General features: G+C 43.1%; 1 protein-coding gene across 2 annotated transcripts in view; it reads right to left on the reverse strand.

Moving 5' to 3' along the window:
• The window catches only part of CFAP43 (cilia and flagella associated protein 43), a 922,989-nt gene that overhangs the window by 555,348 nt on the left and 351,593 nt on the right, over positions 1–16,048 (reverse strand). For both annotated transcript variants that reach the window (XM_086922745.1, XM_086922746.1), the window contains one exon: positions 11,297–11,462. In XM_086922745.1, coding sequence (XP_086778871.1) covers positions 11,297–11,462 — 166 coding nt within the window. The remainder of the gene's footprint in view (positions 1–11,296; positions 11,463–16,048) is intronic.

Below are 16,048 nucleotides of genomic sequence, written 5' to 3' on the forward strand. Positions count from 1 at the left end.
GCTACGTGTCCTTAATCAAAGTGAAGTGAATGAAATGATCAGAGGCTATTGCATATGTGAGGGCAAGGAACCACAAAATGGCGGCCACGATCTAAGATGGATGCCGAGGGTAGATCAGAAATGTGTTTATAAAAGGAGTGCTCTTGCTCGTAGCGTAGCGAAAACACCAGGATATGCTAAATGGATCATTTGCGGTTCGCTGATACCAATATTATGTATTTCCGACAATATTGAAAACACGGGTTCAAATCGTCACGGAACCTCAGACCCTCCTTTTGCCCTTACATAGGCAATTACTCAGTCTATGTCAGAGTCTAATTCTATGCTCATCAGGTCAGTGACATGCTGTTGTATCATCATCCTTTCTCGTGTCTTTTCTCCAAATGCAGGTGGTTTCCTAAAACAGGTTGTAGCACAAAGACTACACAGAGCAGGACCACACTGGATAATCAGACAACATGAGAATAGTAATATTAAGATGACACCAATGACCATTAGAACCTTCCATCCCCACGCTGAGATCAGAGTCCAAACCCACTCCATAAAGGACCAGTTTCCCTCATCTACATGTATGGAGTCCGAAATCTTGTGCAACTTAGAGATCGCCTCGTAAACTGTTGGAGCATTATTAGGAATAAAGACACAGCAGCTCGATTGGATCATTCTGCATACCCCACCTCGATCTGCAAGTATAACATCTAGAACCATACGGTTCTGCAATGTCATGAGCCTATCCGCCTGAAGCTCAGCTGTCAGATTGCTAAGGGCACCAGCAGTTTCGGTAATAGTAGATTCAACTACCCGTGTTAGCTGACGTATGTTTCTACTATTGGCCATAGGCCCCCAGAACGGAAGGAAGCCTTTGAAGAAGTCTCCAGCTTCCTGACCAGCTGTATCTTCCTTGCTGAAGACACCTCTCGCTACTCTTGTTCTGTGGTAATCAGGTGAAGCAGTGTATGTCGGAGGCAATAATCGAGCAATATAACATGATCCTGAGAAGTCGGCAGGCAACCATGTATAAGCTCTGTCTCGACAGATGAAGTAGGTACCCCTGGCAGTAAGGAAGGCAGGGGAAGAGTTAGCCGGAAACACATAAGTCTCTACGCACTCACTCCTCCCTAGCTGAGCTCTCGGATTTCTCCCATTACCTTGCAAACAGACCTGACCTCGGTGAGGTACGACCCAGATTGGAGTTGAGCTTTTACGCTTGCTTTCTCCTAAACTAAGGCGATACTCTGAAGTATTCCAACTTAAATATACTCGCAATTCGTCTCTAGGGTATGATGGAGTATTATTGACGTCTTTGACCATGTCAATAATTCCCTGGACTAAAGCTTTGTTGGCAGAGTTATATTTAGTGGAACGTGGTGGACGTGGAGGATAGGTCTCAAGAGCATAAGCAAAGATGGTTTGAAGGGCCTGAAATGATCCATTGTAGCTGAAAGGCAAAACCAGATAGGGAATACCTTTATCCATAGTGTGGGGTATCAAGCCACACACCCAACAGTCTGTCGTGTTAACTACCAGTTGGTGTTGGTGCAAGAGCTGTACAAAAGTATTATTAATGAATTCTGAGCGTCGAGCTTGCTCATGTTCCGGAAACGAGTGAAAAGAGTGTATAGAAGAAACAGTAGAAATAGCAGGATCAAGGGGAGGTACTGTAGATACTGGCACAAAAATCAAATTTATGCTAAAGACAATTCCACCCACCAGTGTTGCTAAAACAATCAAAAATGTAATGGCACATTGCATCAAGAAACATTTGCTATGAAGAATTCTATTTAGTCTGTTTCTGCGAACGTAAACCACATTCTTTCGTTGCAGCGCAGGAAGCTCCATCTTCTACAATCCGCTCGCGACCACTGATGATGTGTACGTAGATGAAAATGCCTCTGTCAGCCCTGGGAGTTCCCAGTACTAACAGAAAGATCGACCTTGTGTCAGACCCCTGCAAATTCAAACTAGGCACACAGCCACGACCCTACGGCTACCCAGACGGCAAGGCAATTTATTAAAAACAATAAACAATAGCAAACTTCCTGGCTGAAAAGCAAAAAAGTCCAATGTATATAAATATCAAAATCACAATATGCAGTTGCCTGCTTTATTAGTCCTTTTTATGGCTTCTAAGGTTGTATTTCTGCTTCGCTGGTACTGTCTGATCGGAAAATAGTGTATCACTAGCAGCTGTTGCAGAGTTTACGTTCGCAGATGGCAAAGTTTCTTCTGATGCTGGAGACAAATGTTCAATGTTCAAAGTAGTCTTTTCAAGAGGAGAGTCACGTTTCAAAGTGTCAGAAATCAAATCGGCATCGCTGAAAGGGACAAATTTCGGAGTTGTTTCAGCTTCGGAGGCACCAATTCCCTTCTTCACCCAGTCGTCGTAGGGCAGCGGCAGTGGAACACGCTTTACGTGAGAAGCGTGGATCCAGTGCTTGCGACCAGCAACACGTACAGCTGTCCTCGTCGCCAGCAGGATTTGGAAGGGGCCGATGTAGCGAGGCTGAAGATTCTTTGTCCTCGCAAAATTTCTGACCACCACGTGGTCGCCGGGTTTCAGCTGATGCCCTGGACTCTCCGGAGGTTTTGGCAAAGCATCAAAGACCTGTTGATGAATAAGACTTAATTTAGCAGTCAAGTCGTAAAGATAGTCTATCAACATAGGATATTCAATGGAGCAAAATTGTTTAGGCCTTGGCACACCCCAGACATTTGCCGGGCGGCCAAATACAATCTCATATGGAGAAAGCCCTATTCTAGAATGCACTGTTGCTCTCGTTGATAACAAGGCCAAAGGAAGTGCGTCTGGCCAAGCCAAACCTGTGGATGCTTGAATTTTGGCCATTTTAAGCTTGAGGGTGCCATTGTAACCCTCGACTAAACCAGCAGACTGGGGATGGTTCGCACTATGAAATTTTTGTTTCAATCCTAGACCAGCACACACACTCTGCATAACTTTCCCTATAAACTCACTTCCGTTATCTGACCATACAATCCGTGGCATTCCAAACCTAGGGAAAAATTCTTTGAGAAGAATTTTGGCAGTTGATAAAGCAGTGTTGTCCTTTAGTGGGTATGCTTCTATCCACCTGGAAAAAGCACAAACCACCACCAGGACGTATTTTAAATTGTTGCAGCGTTCCATGTGAATGAAGTCTAACTGTATTACTTCAAAGGGACAGGAAGGAGGAGCAAAATGACCAGCTGGAGTTGGAGTTCCCTTGCCAGGATTATGCATCAAGCACACCATACAATTTTTCACCACTCTCTCTGCACACTTACTGATTCCCTCATTCTTCCAAACTGGAGCTAACATCTTACATATCCCTTTAGAACTTATGTGCGCCACTCCATGCGCCATCGTCACTACTGCAAGCACATACGCATCAGGCAACATCCAACGCTGCTGTTCTGTCAAATCGATCCAACATCCATTCGAGTCCAATTTGCCCGTACTTTCTCTCCATACGCGTTTCTCTTCCTCAGTCGCTTCTTTCTGAATCTCTTTCACACTTTCCATTGTGTCCTCACACATTCCAGACTCAGCAATCCATCTTGCAGACGTAGCAATGTACATTCTACTCATCATGTCTCTAGCTGTCTGTTTAGCGGTTTCATCAGCAAAGGCATTTCCCCTACCAACATCATCCGTGATTGCTTTATGAGCACTGCACTTCACAATCGCAACTTCAGTCGGTAAGGTTAGAGATTCTAACAAGTCGTTAACTAGCTGACCATGTTGAATCTTAGTCCCATGGGACGTAATGAAACCCCTTTCTCTCCACAACCGGCCAAAACTATGGGCCACGCCAAATGCGTACTGACTATCTGTAAACACATTCACTCTCTTTCCCTCAGCTAAAACACACGCTCTCGTAAGAGCTATTAACTCTGCAGCTTGGGCAGAATTCTGACTCACTCTTGCAGTCTCCACAATCGTCTTCAAAGTCGTTACCGCGTAGGCAGCAGTCACATCACCATTCTCCAATTTAAAACATGACCCGTCCACATACAGCGTACCATCTGGGTCGGATAGAGGAGTATCTCTCAAGTCGATACGACCTTTTGTCTCTTCCTCCGTTTTGAAATAACAGTCATGTGGCTCAGAATCACTCGACTCTTGATCAGTCGGCAACAATGTTGCTGGGTTCAATACATTGCATCTTTTGATCTGAATATGACTCGCTAATAACGTCAGCTCGTAACCAGATAATCTCGCACTAGTAAGATGTTGTGTCTTCGTTCGGTTCATGAGTGTGTCCACTGCATGAGGAACCATGACCACTAGCATATTGTTCATCACCAAACCAGCAGATTGTCGAATGGAAGCTGCAGCTGCCGCTGTAGCCCTCAAACAACTAGGCAATGCTCTAGCTACCGGATCTAATGTTGATGAGAAATACGCACAAGGGCGTTGTTTATCACCAAACTTCTGTGTCAAGACACTCAACGCGCAACCTTCTCTTTCGTGAACGTAGAGCGTGAATGGCTTACTGTAATCAGGTGTGCCCAATACAGGAGCTGAACACAAAGCTTTTCGTAATTCAGCAAAACTCTCTTGACATTCATCAGACCATGGCACCGGACTCGGAACATTTTTCCCAGTCAAAGCTACCAACGGTTTTGCTAAAAGTGAAAAATTTGGGATCCATTGCCTACAGTAAGAGGTAATACCTAGAAAGGCACGTACTTCCCTCTGTGTGCGTGGAACACTCATCTGCGTAATTGCTTTTATTCTTTCTGGGGTCAACTTCCTTCCCTCCTTTGACAAGAGATGACCTAAGTAGGTTACTTCTTGGCAGCAATATTGCATTTTGGAAGGTGACACCTTATGATTCAAATTAGACAAATGATGCAATAGTGAAATTGTAGCTGCTTTGCAAGTTTCCTTGTCATCGGCAGCCACCAAAAGATCATCTACGTATTGTACTAGGGCAGAACCTGGAGGAAGGACAAAAGAATCTAGCTGACTTTTTAAAGCTTGACTGTAAATAGATGGACTTTCACAGTAGCCTTGTGGAGCGCGTTTAAATCTGAAACTGCGACCTCCTAAACAGAAGCCAAAAATATCTCTGCTTTCCTCGGCTATCGGAATGCTGAAAAAGGCATTCTTCAAGTCGATGACTGAGAACCAATTGGCTGTAGCGGGAATCAATGTTAGCAAGGCAGTAATGTCTGGCACTACAGGAAACTGCGGAATTACAATCTTATTAACTTCTCTAAGGTCTATGACAAACCTATAGACTGGAGGCTTTGTAGGATCTGTTCGTTTCAAAATCGGCAATACAGGACTATTACAAACATTTCCTCGCGTTTCTTCAACCACACCTTTTTTAATCAAATCTTGCACAATCAATAAGAGTGCACGCTCACCTTCATTCGATATTTTATATTGAGGAATTCTTGGAAATTTCACATTCGCTTTCAAAGTTACTACATACGGTGGAATCTCTAGCAGACCTACATCATTGGGACCAGTCGCCCAAAGAGAATCAGGGAGTGAACGTAGCTCCGGCGGGAGTGCGTCCATTGACAAGTACATCGGAGAGGTGAGTCTTTTACCCAAAGTAAGCTGTACTCCTTCCGGAGAACAGTACAATGTCGCATATAGTCGTTTTAACAAATCTAAACCAAGCAGATTTTCATTACAGCCTGTCGTCAAAATTAAGGGTGCTTTCAATTGACACGGTCCAACAGAAATAGACAAAGGACCAGATATCGGGTTGTACACAGGGGCGCCTGAAAAACCTACGGAAACATTTGTTGAGCCAGACAAAGGTGCGCCAGGGAGTTTCGCATGCATGATAGAACTTTTCGCGGCACCAGTATCCAACAGAAACGGTTCGACTACACCTGATGTTGCTACTGCGACATAAGGCCCACTCTGATCCACTGGAACTGATACTACTCCCTCTCTCTGTCCATGGCTGTCCTAGTACCCATTTTGTTGAAATCCCTCTTCAACTTCACAATAATCCTCAACAAGATATTGCTGAGATCTATTCTGTTGAGCTGACTGTACATTTCGCTGATCAAAGTGATTAGAAGGACGATCATTAGTTTGTGGAGGCATAGCACCTCGTCCCCGACCTTTAGAATTCTGTGCATAACCACCACGACCTCTCTGAGCTGCTGCCGCATTATTTTGCGCTAAAATCTGACAATCATTTTTATAGTGACCCTCTTTCTTACAGTACGCACACTGATTCCACTGGTATTGAGGCCTGGTCGAATTATAATCTGTCTTTTGATACGAATTCTGTTGCATATTAGTCTGATTCGTGCGAGGCGGATACGCCTGCTGTAAAAGAACTTTAGTCTTTAAATCTTTCGTTTTCTTCTCTGATTTCTCCTTTTCCTCTTTATCCCTATTTTCATAGTACTGTGCAGTCGCAAGTATTTGCGCTGTCGTAGATACAGCCCACGCACTTTCTGAGTCTTTCAATTTATTGCATAATTCGGGTAACAAATTATGCACAAATTTATCGACAAACAATCTCTGTCCTCCTTCAGTGCTCATATCCTGACCACTATGGTCCACAAAAGTCTCTTCGAACCTCGTGAAGAAGTCGGAGACACTTTCGTCTTTCTTCTGCTTGCATGCGGATAATTTATCCCAATTAACACGCAATGCTGGCATCAGAGTCTTCATTAAATCTATTATTCTACCTGGAAGATTAGCGATCAAAGGTTCAGGTTTCGCACCACCTATTTGTTGATTATCTGCTGCAGTGATAGCTGCCCAATCACCACCTAAAGCAGCCTGATGATCCTCTCTACGAATTTTAGCCCACACTGGTTGTGGAACTACATTACCAAACAACATATCAATGTCGGCTAAGTTCATTATACAAGCCTCAACTGTCTGTGTCAATTCCTTGTAATATCCGGCTGGATTCTTACGTGGATCTGGCAAGGCCTGTTTCACTGCTAACACTTCTGCTCGCTTCCACGGAATATGTATCCATACTCTTTGGAACTGTGCTGGAGCAGCTGCAATACCCGCATTATCATCACGTTGTACTGCTTCGCGCCAAATTGGAGGAACTTCCCTCATAGGATATTGGCGACTTGGCTTCATTTTACCTTTCTCTAAATCTCTCGGCGAACGAAGAGATGGATCATTCCTAAAACTCAAAATGAGTTCCATCGCTTCCTTTATATTATCGCCCACTATCATTCCAGCAGCAAACTCTTTTTGAATCTTAATTAAATCTTCCAAATCTGATTCGACATCGTCTTCTTCTATTTCCTCACGCAACAACGAGCACATCTCGTCGAAGACGTATCGCTGTGTTGGCTCTCCCCATTGCATAAATGTCTCTAACACATCTTTCGTACTATATCTTCTAACTTTCGTAATCCATCTGAGAGCCGTGGAGTCTAAAACTCCCCGTTCCTCAGTACTTGGAAGCTGACTCCGTCTCTGAACAGAGTCAGGAGTAGGAGTCTTAATCAAGGTTTTATATATAGGAGACAGCATATTAGTAACAGAATCAGTAATTCTTCGACGAACAGAAAGTGGAGTTAGTACACTCGCAGACATAGAGAACGCAGTAGAGGTAGGAATAGATGACGAAACAGTAGGAGTATCGATGAAAATAGTTTGAGGACCAATAGGTACAGTGGTAGGTATAGGAGCGGGCAGTGCAGGAAGAGGAGGAGCTGTAGGAACATTTACATTCACCACAGGAGGTATAGGAACTTGATTCTGAGGAACAAGAACACCAGGTTGTCCAGCAACCGGCAATTGAACATTCGGGATCAGTGGAGCCGTAGCACCTTGTGCATACGGTGGAGGCGACCGTAACAGATAAGATAGCAGAGGATCGTTTTCGGAATCCTCCAGTATCTTAGCCATTTTCGATGGCAAGGCAGGATAGCACTTGTCAATCGCTAAGTTACGCTCTCTAATGGCTACATCTATGGCTTTCTCACACTCATTAGCCTGCAACTGCTTAGTCGCTTGCTCTAGAGTTAACTCTTCTAGTTCTTTTTGCTCTTTCTTCAACCTTTTCATTTCTCTCTGTTTGGATTCTTTCCGCCAATAACGAAAAGAGTCAAACATTGCCGGCCGGGCTTTCTTCCTAAACAATTTCTCTTCTAAATTGTCGAGAATCTCTTGTTCAAAACTACCATGCAATGGCCAACTAAGGACACCATCCTTCTTACAATAGCGGACCCATATCTCATTATAAGTTATAGGACCCACACCATACTTACAATATAGGTCATATAGGGGAGTCCCAATCGGAGGAACCAGACAGGAATCCTCTAATTGTGAGTCACTGTTGCAACTAAAACAAGACAACATTTTCCGACTTACCATTCTCAGTCCGGAACACAAAACAAACAAAACACGAAACAAATTGTGCACTTGAACCAAGAACTTAGGCCTACCAAAACGAACTGATGTATCGATACCCAAAACTGAACCAAATAGATTATCGTAACCAGAACAACTAGTGATAATCTTACAAAACCAAACCAAACCAAGAACCGATCAAGGATTTTTAACAATCCTCACAAAAGTAACCAGCTAGCTATCACTAAATACTTAACTGAGGCACTGAAGACGTCACCAAGGAGAAACCCGTCACGTTTCGCCGTACTAAGGACTGCACCACTTCGGGTCCAAGACAGGGCGACGGTCAAGGCAACGGCCCACTGCAGCCGTCCTGAACGGGAACCCTCGTGGAAGAGAACTTCAGGGCCACTTTTGCGATATGCCGGGATCGATGAAGTGGGGCGCCTCCCTCAGGAATCTTCACACGAAGCTTCTCGAACTCTTCAGGCTTTTGGACCGGTACCGAATGACGTCGCCCCACGTTGGGCGCCAATTGGAGTTCTGGACTTTTTGGTTCCGTCCAGAGGTGTCAGGGTACAACACCCGAAGACCCCGGAGTTCCACCTGCCTTGGTGCACAAATGAACAGAAACACAGGCTTCTCGATGGTGGCGTCAAAGACCAAAGGTTTATTACTGCAGGGACACAGAAGTCACAGAATCTACACACGGGCAGAATTCAGGAGACTGTTCGATTTGTACAAAGTGGGTTGCTCCTTATATACTAAAAATTGTGCTCTAGGCAAATATTTCACATGTCGGTACATTCCCAAACCTTTGTGTCTCTAAACAATAAATATTTGGCGTTACACAGGAACTGTCGATAATATCTGATACCAAACATCACGAAGAGGGGTTCCCACCAGTCCATCACAATCCCTTGTCAATATTGCATTCAAGACCCGGACCGCCTCATCGTAAAGTTCGTTACCTCCCCCTAATAAAGGCCCAGAAGGAAAGGAGCAGAGCCAGGTGCAGAAGATAGAAAAGGGATAAGAGATGTTTGTGGGTTGTAAATGGGCAAGGCTACCGGCTTCGGCCGCCTAATCATGATCAGGTACAATGGACAGGAAAACCAGTTCAGGTGGGCTGGCCTCGGGCAGAGGAGGCAGCCTTTGTCGAGTCATGCAGCTTCAGCGTGATCTGGTTTAAGGTGCACGTGTCATGTAAGAGGTGAATCTCCGGCTAAGGCTACGTGTCCTTAATCAAAGTGAAGTGAATGAAATGATCAGAGGCTATTGCATATGTGAGGGCAAGGAACCACAAAATGGCGGCCACGATCTAAGATGGATGCCGAGGGTAGATCAGAAATGTGTTTATAAAAGGAGTGCTCTTGCTCGTAGCGTAGCGAAAACACCAGGATATGCTAAATGGATCATTTGCGGTTCGCTGATACCAATATTATGTATTTCCGACAATATTGAAAACACGGGTTCAAATCGTCACGGAACCTCACAACCCCAAATTGCAGCTCTGGCACAGAGAGCAAAGTGCTGTCCCTGTCGGCTGGACGCCAGATTGCTTTAGGCTAAATAATGACACCGGTGCCTTTTTAATATTCATTATTTTATGTTATTCTTGTCATATTATTTATGTAATAGGTACTTTACTTAAGTGTTGTTTATTGTAAAGAAGGGAGATGTGGCATACCTACATCATTGTTTGGTGTTCTACGAGGTTGTACTGTATTGTTGTATTCTAGAATATAGAGAGAGTTAACTGTTGGACTAGCTTGTATGATGACCTGTCCTTGTACCTGCTTGGAATAAATATATATCTACATATATTTACATCTGGAATAGTGGTTATTACAGGAGTGGCGCTGGATAAACAAATACTTTGTAGGGGGCGAGGCACCTGGGACGGGGAGCTTCCTTCCTTGCATTCATCCAATTCCTAAATATGTTAGAGGGAAAGGTGCTGCGTGTTATTTAAAAAGGATATTTATTTTTGTTTCCTCAAGCGAAAAAGTCACGGTATAAACAAATATGTCGTAGTAATAACCGTGTTTTTTGACCAAACAGGGCGAGACTACCTTGGTTTACAAGGTTTGTGTGCTGTACACGTGTCTGGTGCAGCTTTGTGAAAGCACGTTTTCTGTGTGCACACATTTTATGCTGGTAGGGGAATAAAATACAGTCTTTTTTTCTATTGCCTTTTAAAGTACTTTTTCCACAGAAGTACCTTGGTATGTCTGGCTAGAGGTCGCTATAGATACTTCGGCAGAACTCATGTCACAAGACACGCCACATAACATACAGAAAGAGTTGGTGGGTCAGTCCGGTGTGTTTACCTTAGTCCCTACAGGCATTGGCTCCAGGAGCTGCCCTCATGTCTTGGTATCAGCCCACGGCATGTCGAGATGTTTCCATGTTTCACTTACAGTTTCCATAGGTGACATCGGGAACAAGCATTTGCAATCCAATAGGTCTTGCATTTACGCGAGTTTGAGCTATTGGCATTGTAAATGGCAATGCCTTTTATTTATATTTTAAAAACCAAAACATAAATAAAAGGCATTGTCATTTACAATGCCAATAGCTCTAACTCGCGTAAATGCGAGACCTATTTCATTGCAAATGCTTGTCTGTCACTGTAGGCCTCTCTCCCTCTTTTCTCTGCATACCGAAACAAACTGAGACAAGAGATAATTATGAGCATCACCCAGTAGGTATTTCGCGTTTAGTTTTGTTTATTTATGTCTTACTGATATATGTTGACAAGGTTCGCTTACTTGTTTTCCACAGCGCCAGAAAGCGCTTCTAACGTGTGATCTACAAATAAAATACAATAAGCCCAAAATTGCATGCATTAATAAAAAACATAAAAGAATGCAAATTAGACGAAAAGTGGAAGACTATGGAGTACTCTATTTAAAAATGCGTTTAAATAAAGAACTTGTATCTAGCTTTAATGCAATAATCGCAGTTTAAAATGAAGAGTAACCTTACCTCTGTCTGTTTTTCAGCATTCAGTTGCATATTAGACAATGTTTCCAGGGTCCACACGGGCATTATCTTTAAAGTTTCGTTTTCAAACATAATTGTATTTGCCAAACGTATGAAAAGCATTTTCCCAAATGTATCTACTGAATCCGATTGCGGAAGTACAGGAGCTCTGAAAGACAGATCATTTGAAACTGATTTGTTAAAACTTGGCCTTGGAAATGTACATTAAGTGATTCATATATTGAACTGGAAAAGGTTTTGCCAAGTATAATATTCAGGGGATGAGATGCGGGGGTTAAAGTCTGAGATTTCCCATCTATGGCGGCTGGTGACCCAACTGAAAGACGGGTACGAGCAGGGGAGTATCGAGAGGGTACAACACTCAGGTGATAGGGTAATAGGCTCAGGTTCCAAGGAGGCAGCTGAAGTCGAGTATCTGCTACAGTTCCCTGGGTGTAACTTGGCGATTACAGTTTCACTGCCAGTGGTGACACACTGTCACTGTTTTTCGTTTTCCTCAAAGTATATATTAATCTGCATATCATATATTCTTATATGAAGTGTAATTTTTAAGTTAAGTTAGACAGTGTTTTTTTTGTTTGTAAAATTTTATTTTTCAAATACAACAAACAATAAGTGCACGGGCGCCACCTTAACACATCAGTAGAGCAAAAGCCAAGCGATACATTTCTGAGATGTTACATCCACCCTATACCCCACTATCTCCTTGTACAACATGAAGCCTCCCAGTTTGACGCAATCACCGTGTGCCATCATCTGTCCCTCCACCATCGACCCCAGCACCTCTATTGGCATACGATCCAGTGCTTACCTCCCTATTCTGCTGTGTCGCCCACATGGGGACTCAGTTTCAATGACTTATGCCAACATTGAAAATGTTCTTTAGCTGCTGTGTTCTCACTCTTTCTCTCCTTTCAGGATCCGAGCTGCAGTAGCTTGAATGTACTAGATTGTTGTAAATGTTTCTGTGGGAACTGTTTATCTTTCTGAGGTTCACTAAAAGCAGAATAATAATTTACAAGTCTGTGCTGGGGACAAGCCCACGTGAAACTAACTGAAGTAAGTATAACTTGTGCGACAAACTATAACTCATGGCCCATGATGTCATTTTAGATGTCATCAGTGATGCCATCAATACTCTCATTGAACCTGTTATGAGTGATGTAATAAGTGAGTGTATAAGCAGTGCATGGCAATGGAGAGTTATAGTTAGTTCAGTTAACTGTAACTGACAATTTTCAGTGTATTTTTAGTTTACAATGTTATGTTGTCAGTGACATTTTCACCTAACTAGAACGTCACTTTAATCTTTGGATTTCTCCCTGAATTTCTAAAAAAAAATGTCTTTACCAAAATATAACTGACACATTGACTTTTGTTTTTTCAGTGAATTTGTAGTTTTTTTCATGCAAGTCACTGCCAATATTTAAAAGGCAGGGCTATTGGCTTTGTGAAGGAGTGACTACATTCATATACAAGACAAGCTTGTTGGCTTTGTCAAGGGATCACCACATCAATGCATAAAGGCAAGCCTATTGGCTTTTTCAAAGAGTCAGAACATCAATATATAAAGACAATACTATTGTTTTTTTTTAAAGGTCACTACCTGAATAACAACTTTGACTTGTTAGGATTCATGATTAAAACCAATACATTCCAATAGCATATTTAAAAATATTAATCACTAATAAGAAGCATTGCAATGCTAATTCATAAATATTTAAATCAGGTATTTGTATTCAAAACAACATTCAACTTGTGCTAGAGCCTTTCTTTTACATTCTTCAGGCCACATAATGTAGCCATAAGACCACCTGTAGGGATTCATGCAGTCCCTAGCTGGAGAACAAAGGCTCTAGCTCTGGCAATGCTTGAAAACATCACAACCTTTCCCTGGGGTTATGTTCTATAGACCTCAGGAAAATAAAAAGATTACTATTCGTAAAATATTTCTTAGTGGCTGCTGCACTCCCTACAGGCCCAACACATAAGAACATGCTGCCCAGATTTGGGCACCACCATCCAGCAAAATATATGTAAATGAGCCGATTAGGTCATTATACTGCACTCCTTACAAGGAGCAGTGAACAATAAATCAGGCATTTATTACTTTCCTTATTCCATGGGGCTGCTCAGGAGCCTGCTACACTTAGATGGTGTTTTTTTTCTACTGGGTGCCCTGGTCCCACCTGGGGCTCCCAACATATTTAACGTAAAGGGTCACGGGGGGGGGGGGGGGGGGGGGAGTCCCATTGCCCGTGTGGCTCGCTGCTCCTGTGACAGCACCTGTCCTGGGTGCAGCAGGAACCAGCTATGCACCAGCTCGGCTCGGAGCAACTTTTCTTTATGTATCTGAGCATCCTAGGCTCCCTGCGGGTGAGATTGTGGGCTAGGAGAAACATTTCCGCTCCCGCCTGGTGGGAGCCTTTCTGCTCCTACTGGGTGAGAGCACTGAAGTCTTCCCTGTCCGTGCTCTCGCAGGGAGGGAACAGTGCCCCAGGGAATGGGGTCCCTGAGACACTAACGGTCAATCAGCTCGGGGGATGGGGTTCCCAGGGTTGTACCATGGCACACGGAGTGGAGCCACATGCCCACTCCCTAAAATATAACAAAGCAACCCTGGCGCTGGGGTCCCCAGGGACATTCCATGGCTTGGAGAGGAGGGTCCCATGTCTACATCTAATCCCCCAAAAAATTAAGGCCCGGGATGGGGTCTCCAGGGCCTCTAAATGGCTCGGGAGTGGGGCCTCATGCCCCCTCCCCATAAAAATGATAACAGATGTGGTTGCAGTAGCCTTCAATGTCTCAGGGAGGGAAGCTACATGCCCCTCCAAAAACACTGCACAAACCCTCCTGGCCCTGGTCCACCCTGGGGGCTGTTATTTGAAAAGGGTGGAAGCCAACGTAAAAAAAATTTTTTACTGTGAATTCGCGGACTGGTGCACATTCTAGTGGCATAGAGTGAAGTGGCATATAGTGGAATAGCATACAGTACAAGTGGTGTAGAATGGAGTGAGGTACAGTGGACTAGTGTAGATTGTAGTAGGGTACAGTGGATTGGCGTAGAGTGGAATCGTGTACATTGGAGTGGCTTATAATGTGATGTACAGTTGAACAGTGTATAGTATGGTGGTGTAGAGTGGAGTAGAGTGCAGTGGTGTAGAGATGAGTGGTGTAGAGTGTTGTTGCTTGTAATGGAATTGTGTATAGTGGAGTGGGGCACAGTGGAGTGGTGAGAAGTGAAGTAAATTACAGAAGGGAGTGGGATAGAGTGTAATACCATAAGTGAAGTAGCAAAGAGTGCAGTAGCATAGAGTGGCAATGGGTACAGTGGAGGAAGGTCCAGTGTAGAGGCAATTACTGCGCTACAGTTCAGAGTGGAGGATCATACAGTGGAGTGGTGTAGAGTGGAATAGCGTAGAGTGGGGTGGCATAGAGTGGCATACAGTGGAATAACGTACAGCAGACTAGCATATATTTTTTATATCATACAATGGATTAGCATAGAGTAGCATACAGTGGAGTGGTGTACACTGGAGTGGCGTTGATGGAACAACATACAGTGGAGTGGAATGGAGTACAGTGGTGCACTGTGGAGTAGCGTAGAGTGGCATGGAATTGAGTTGAATAGCGTAGAGTGGAGTTGTGCACAGTGGAGTGGAGTGACGTAGATTATAATAACGTTGAGTGGTGTAGAGTGGAGTGGTGACAGTGGAGTAGAGTAGAGTGGCGCACAGTGAATTACCATAGAATGAAGTGGCATAGAGCGGAGTGACATGGAGTGGCGTACAGTGATAATGTAGAGTGGCATAGAGTTGACTGGAGTGGAGTGTGTTCATTAAAACAGACGTAGCATGAAAGTCTGTGAACAAATGTAGATGTAATGTGGCAGGACTATATATTATGAGGTGTAAATGTTAATTTTTTGGCTGTATGTGTAGACAGTGTAACTAGTGTTAAAGTTATACCTTTTTAAAAAACAGTTATATATTGTGCTGCGGTATACTGCAGTACATTTGGAGTATACATCGGTAGATAGGGATGAGAATTCAATATGGGATTGGCTTATGGTTGTGTTTACCAAAGATAAAAGGCAGTAATGTAGTTCTTATCACAGTTTTGCAGCGTTCAGCGTTTCTCTGCATTATGTGTCAGGGTCTTCGATATACAGAAGAAGTAGCTTTTATTGTTGTTCACTACCTATTACCACTTTACTAAAGTGGTAATAGATGAAAAAATGTATTTATAACTTTCTATATATTTTTATAGCAGTGTAGGAGAACTGCAATTTTTTTTAAAGTGGTGCAGCAATTTGTAGGTATTACTGTGCTACTTTGTAGTCATTTTTGTGCATATTTAAATACGTTAAAAATAGAAAATACATTATATTTGTAAAATATAGTGTATTTTTTATTTGTAAAATTTTTGGGGGATTACTGCGGTACTCTGTACATTAAAAAAATATATTGAAATGTATACATATTTTTTAATATCTATTACCACTTTGCTAAAGTGGTAGTAGGTAGGAGAAAAATTCAAAACCTAATACTTACCAAGACCTGACTGTGTAAAATAGAACACAGCAAAACTGTACCCAAACAACATGATGCATTTAACTTTGGCAAAAGCAGTCATTAGTCAATCACCTAATGACTTTCACTAGTTTCTGTGGAACTTCCACGAAATACCATGACATTTTGCGAAAGTACTGCCACAACAGATATTACTAAGTTA

Source organism: Lissotriton vulgaris, chromosome 5 (genome assembly GCF_964263255.1).
Source record: "Lissotriton vulgaris chromosome 5, aLisVul1.2, whole genome shotgun sequence".
In the NCBI taxonomy this organism is placed as follows: domain Eukaryota; kingdom Metazoa; phylum Chordata; class Amphibia; order Caudata; family Salamandridae; genus Lissotriton; species Lissotriton vulgaris.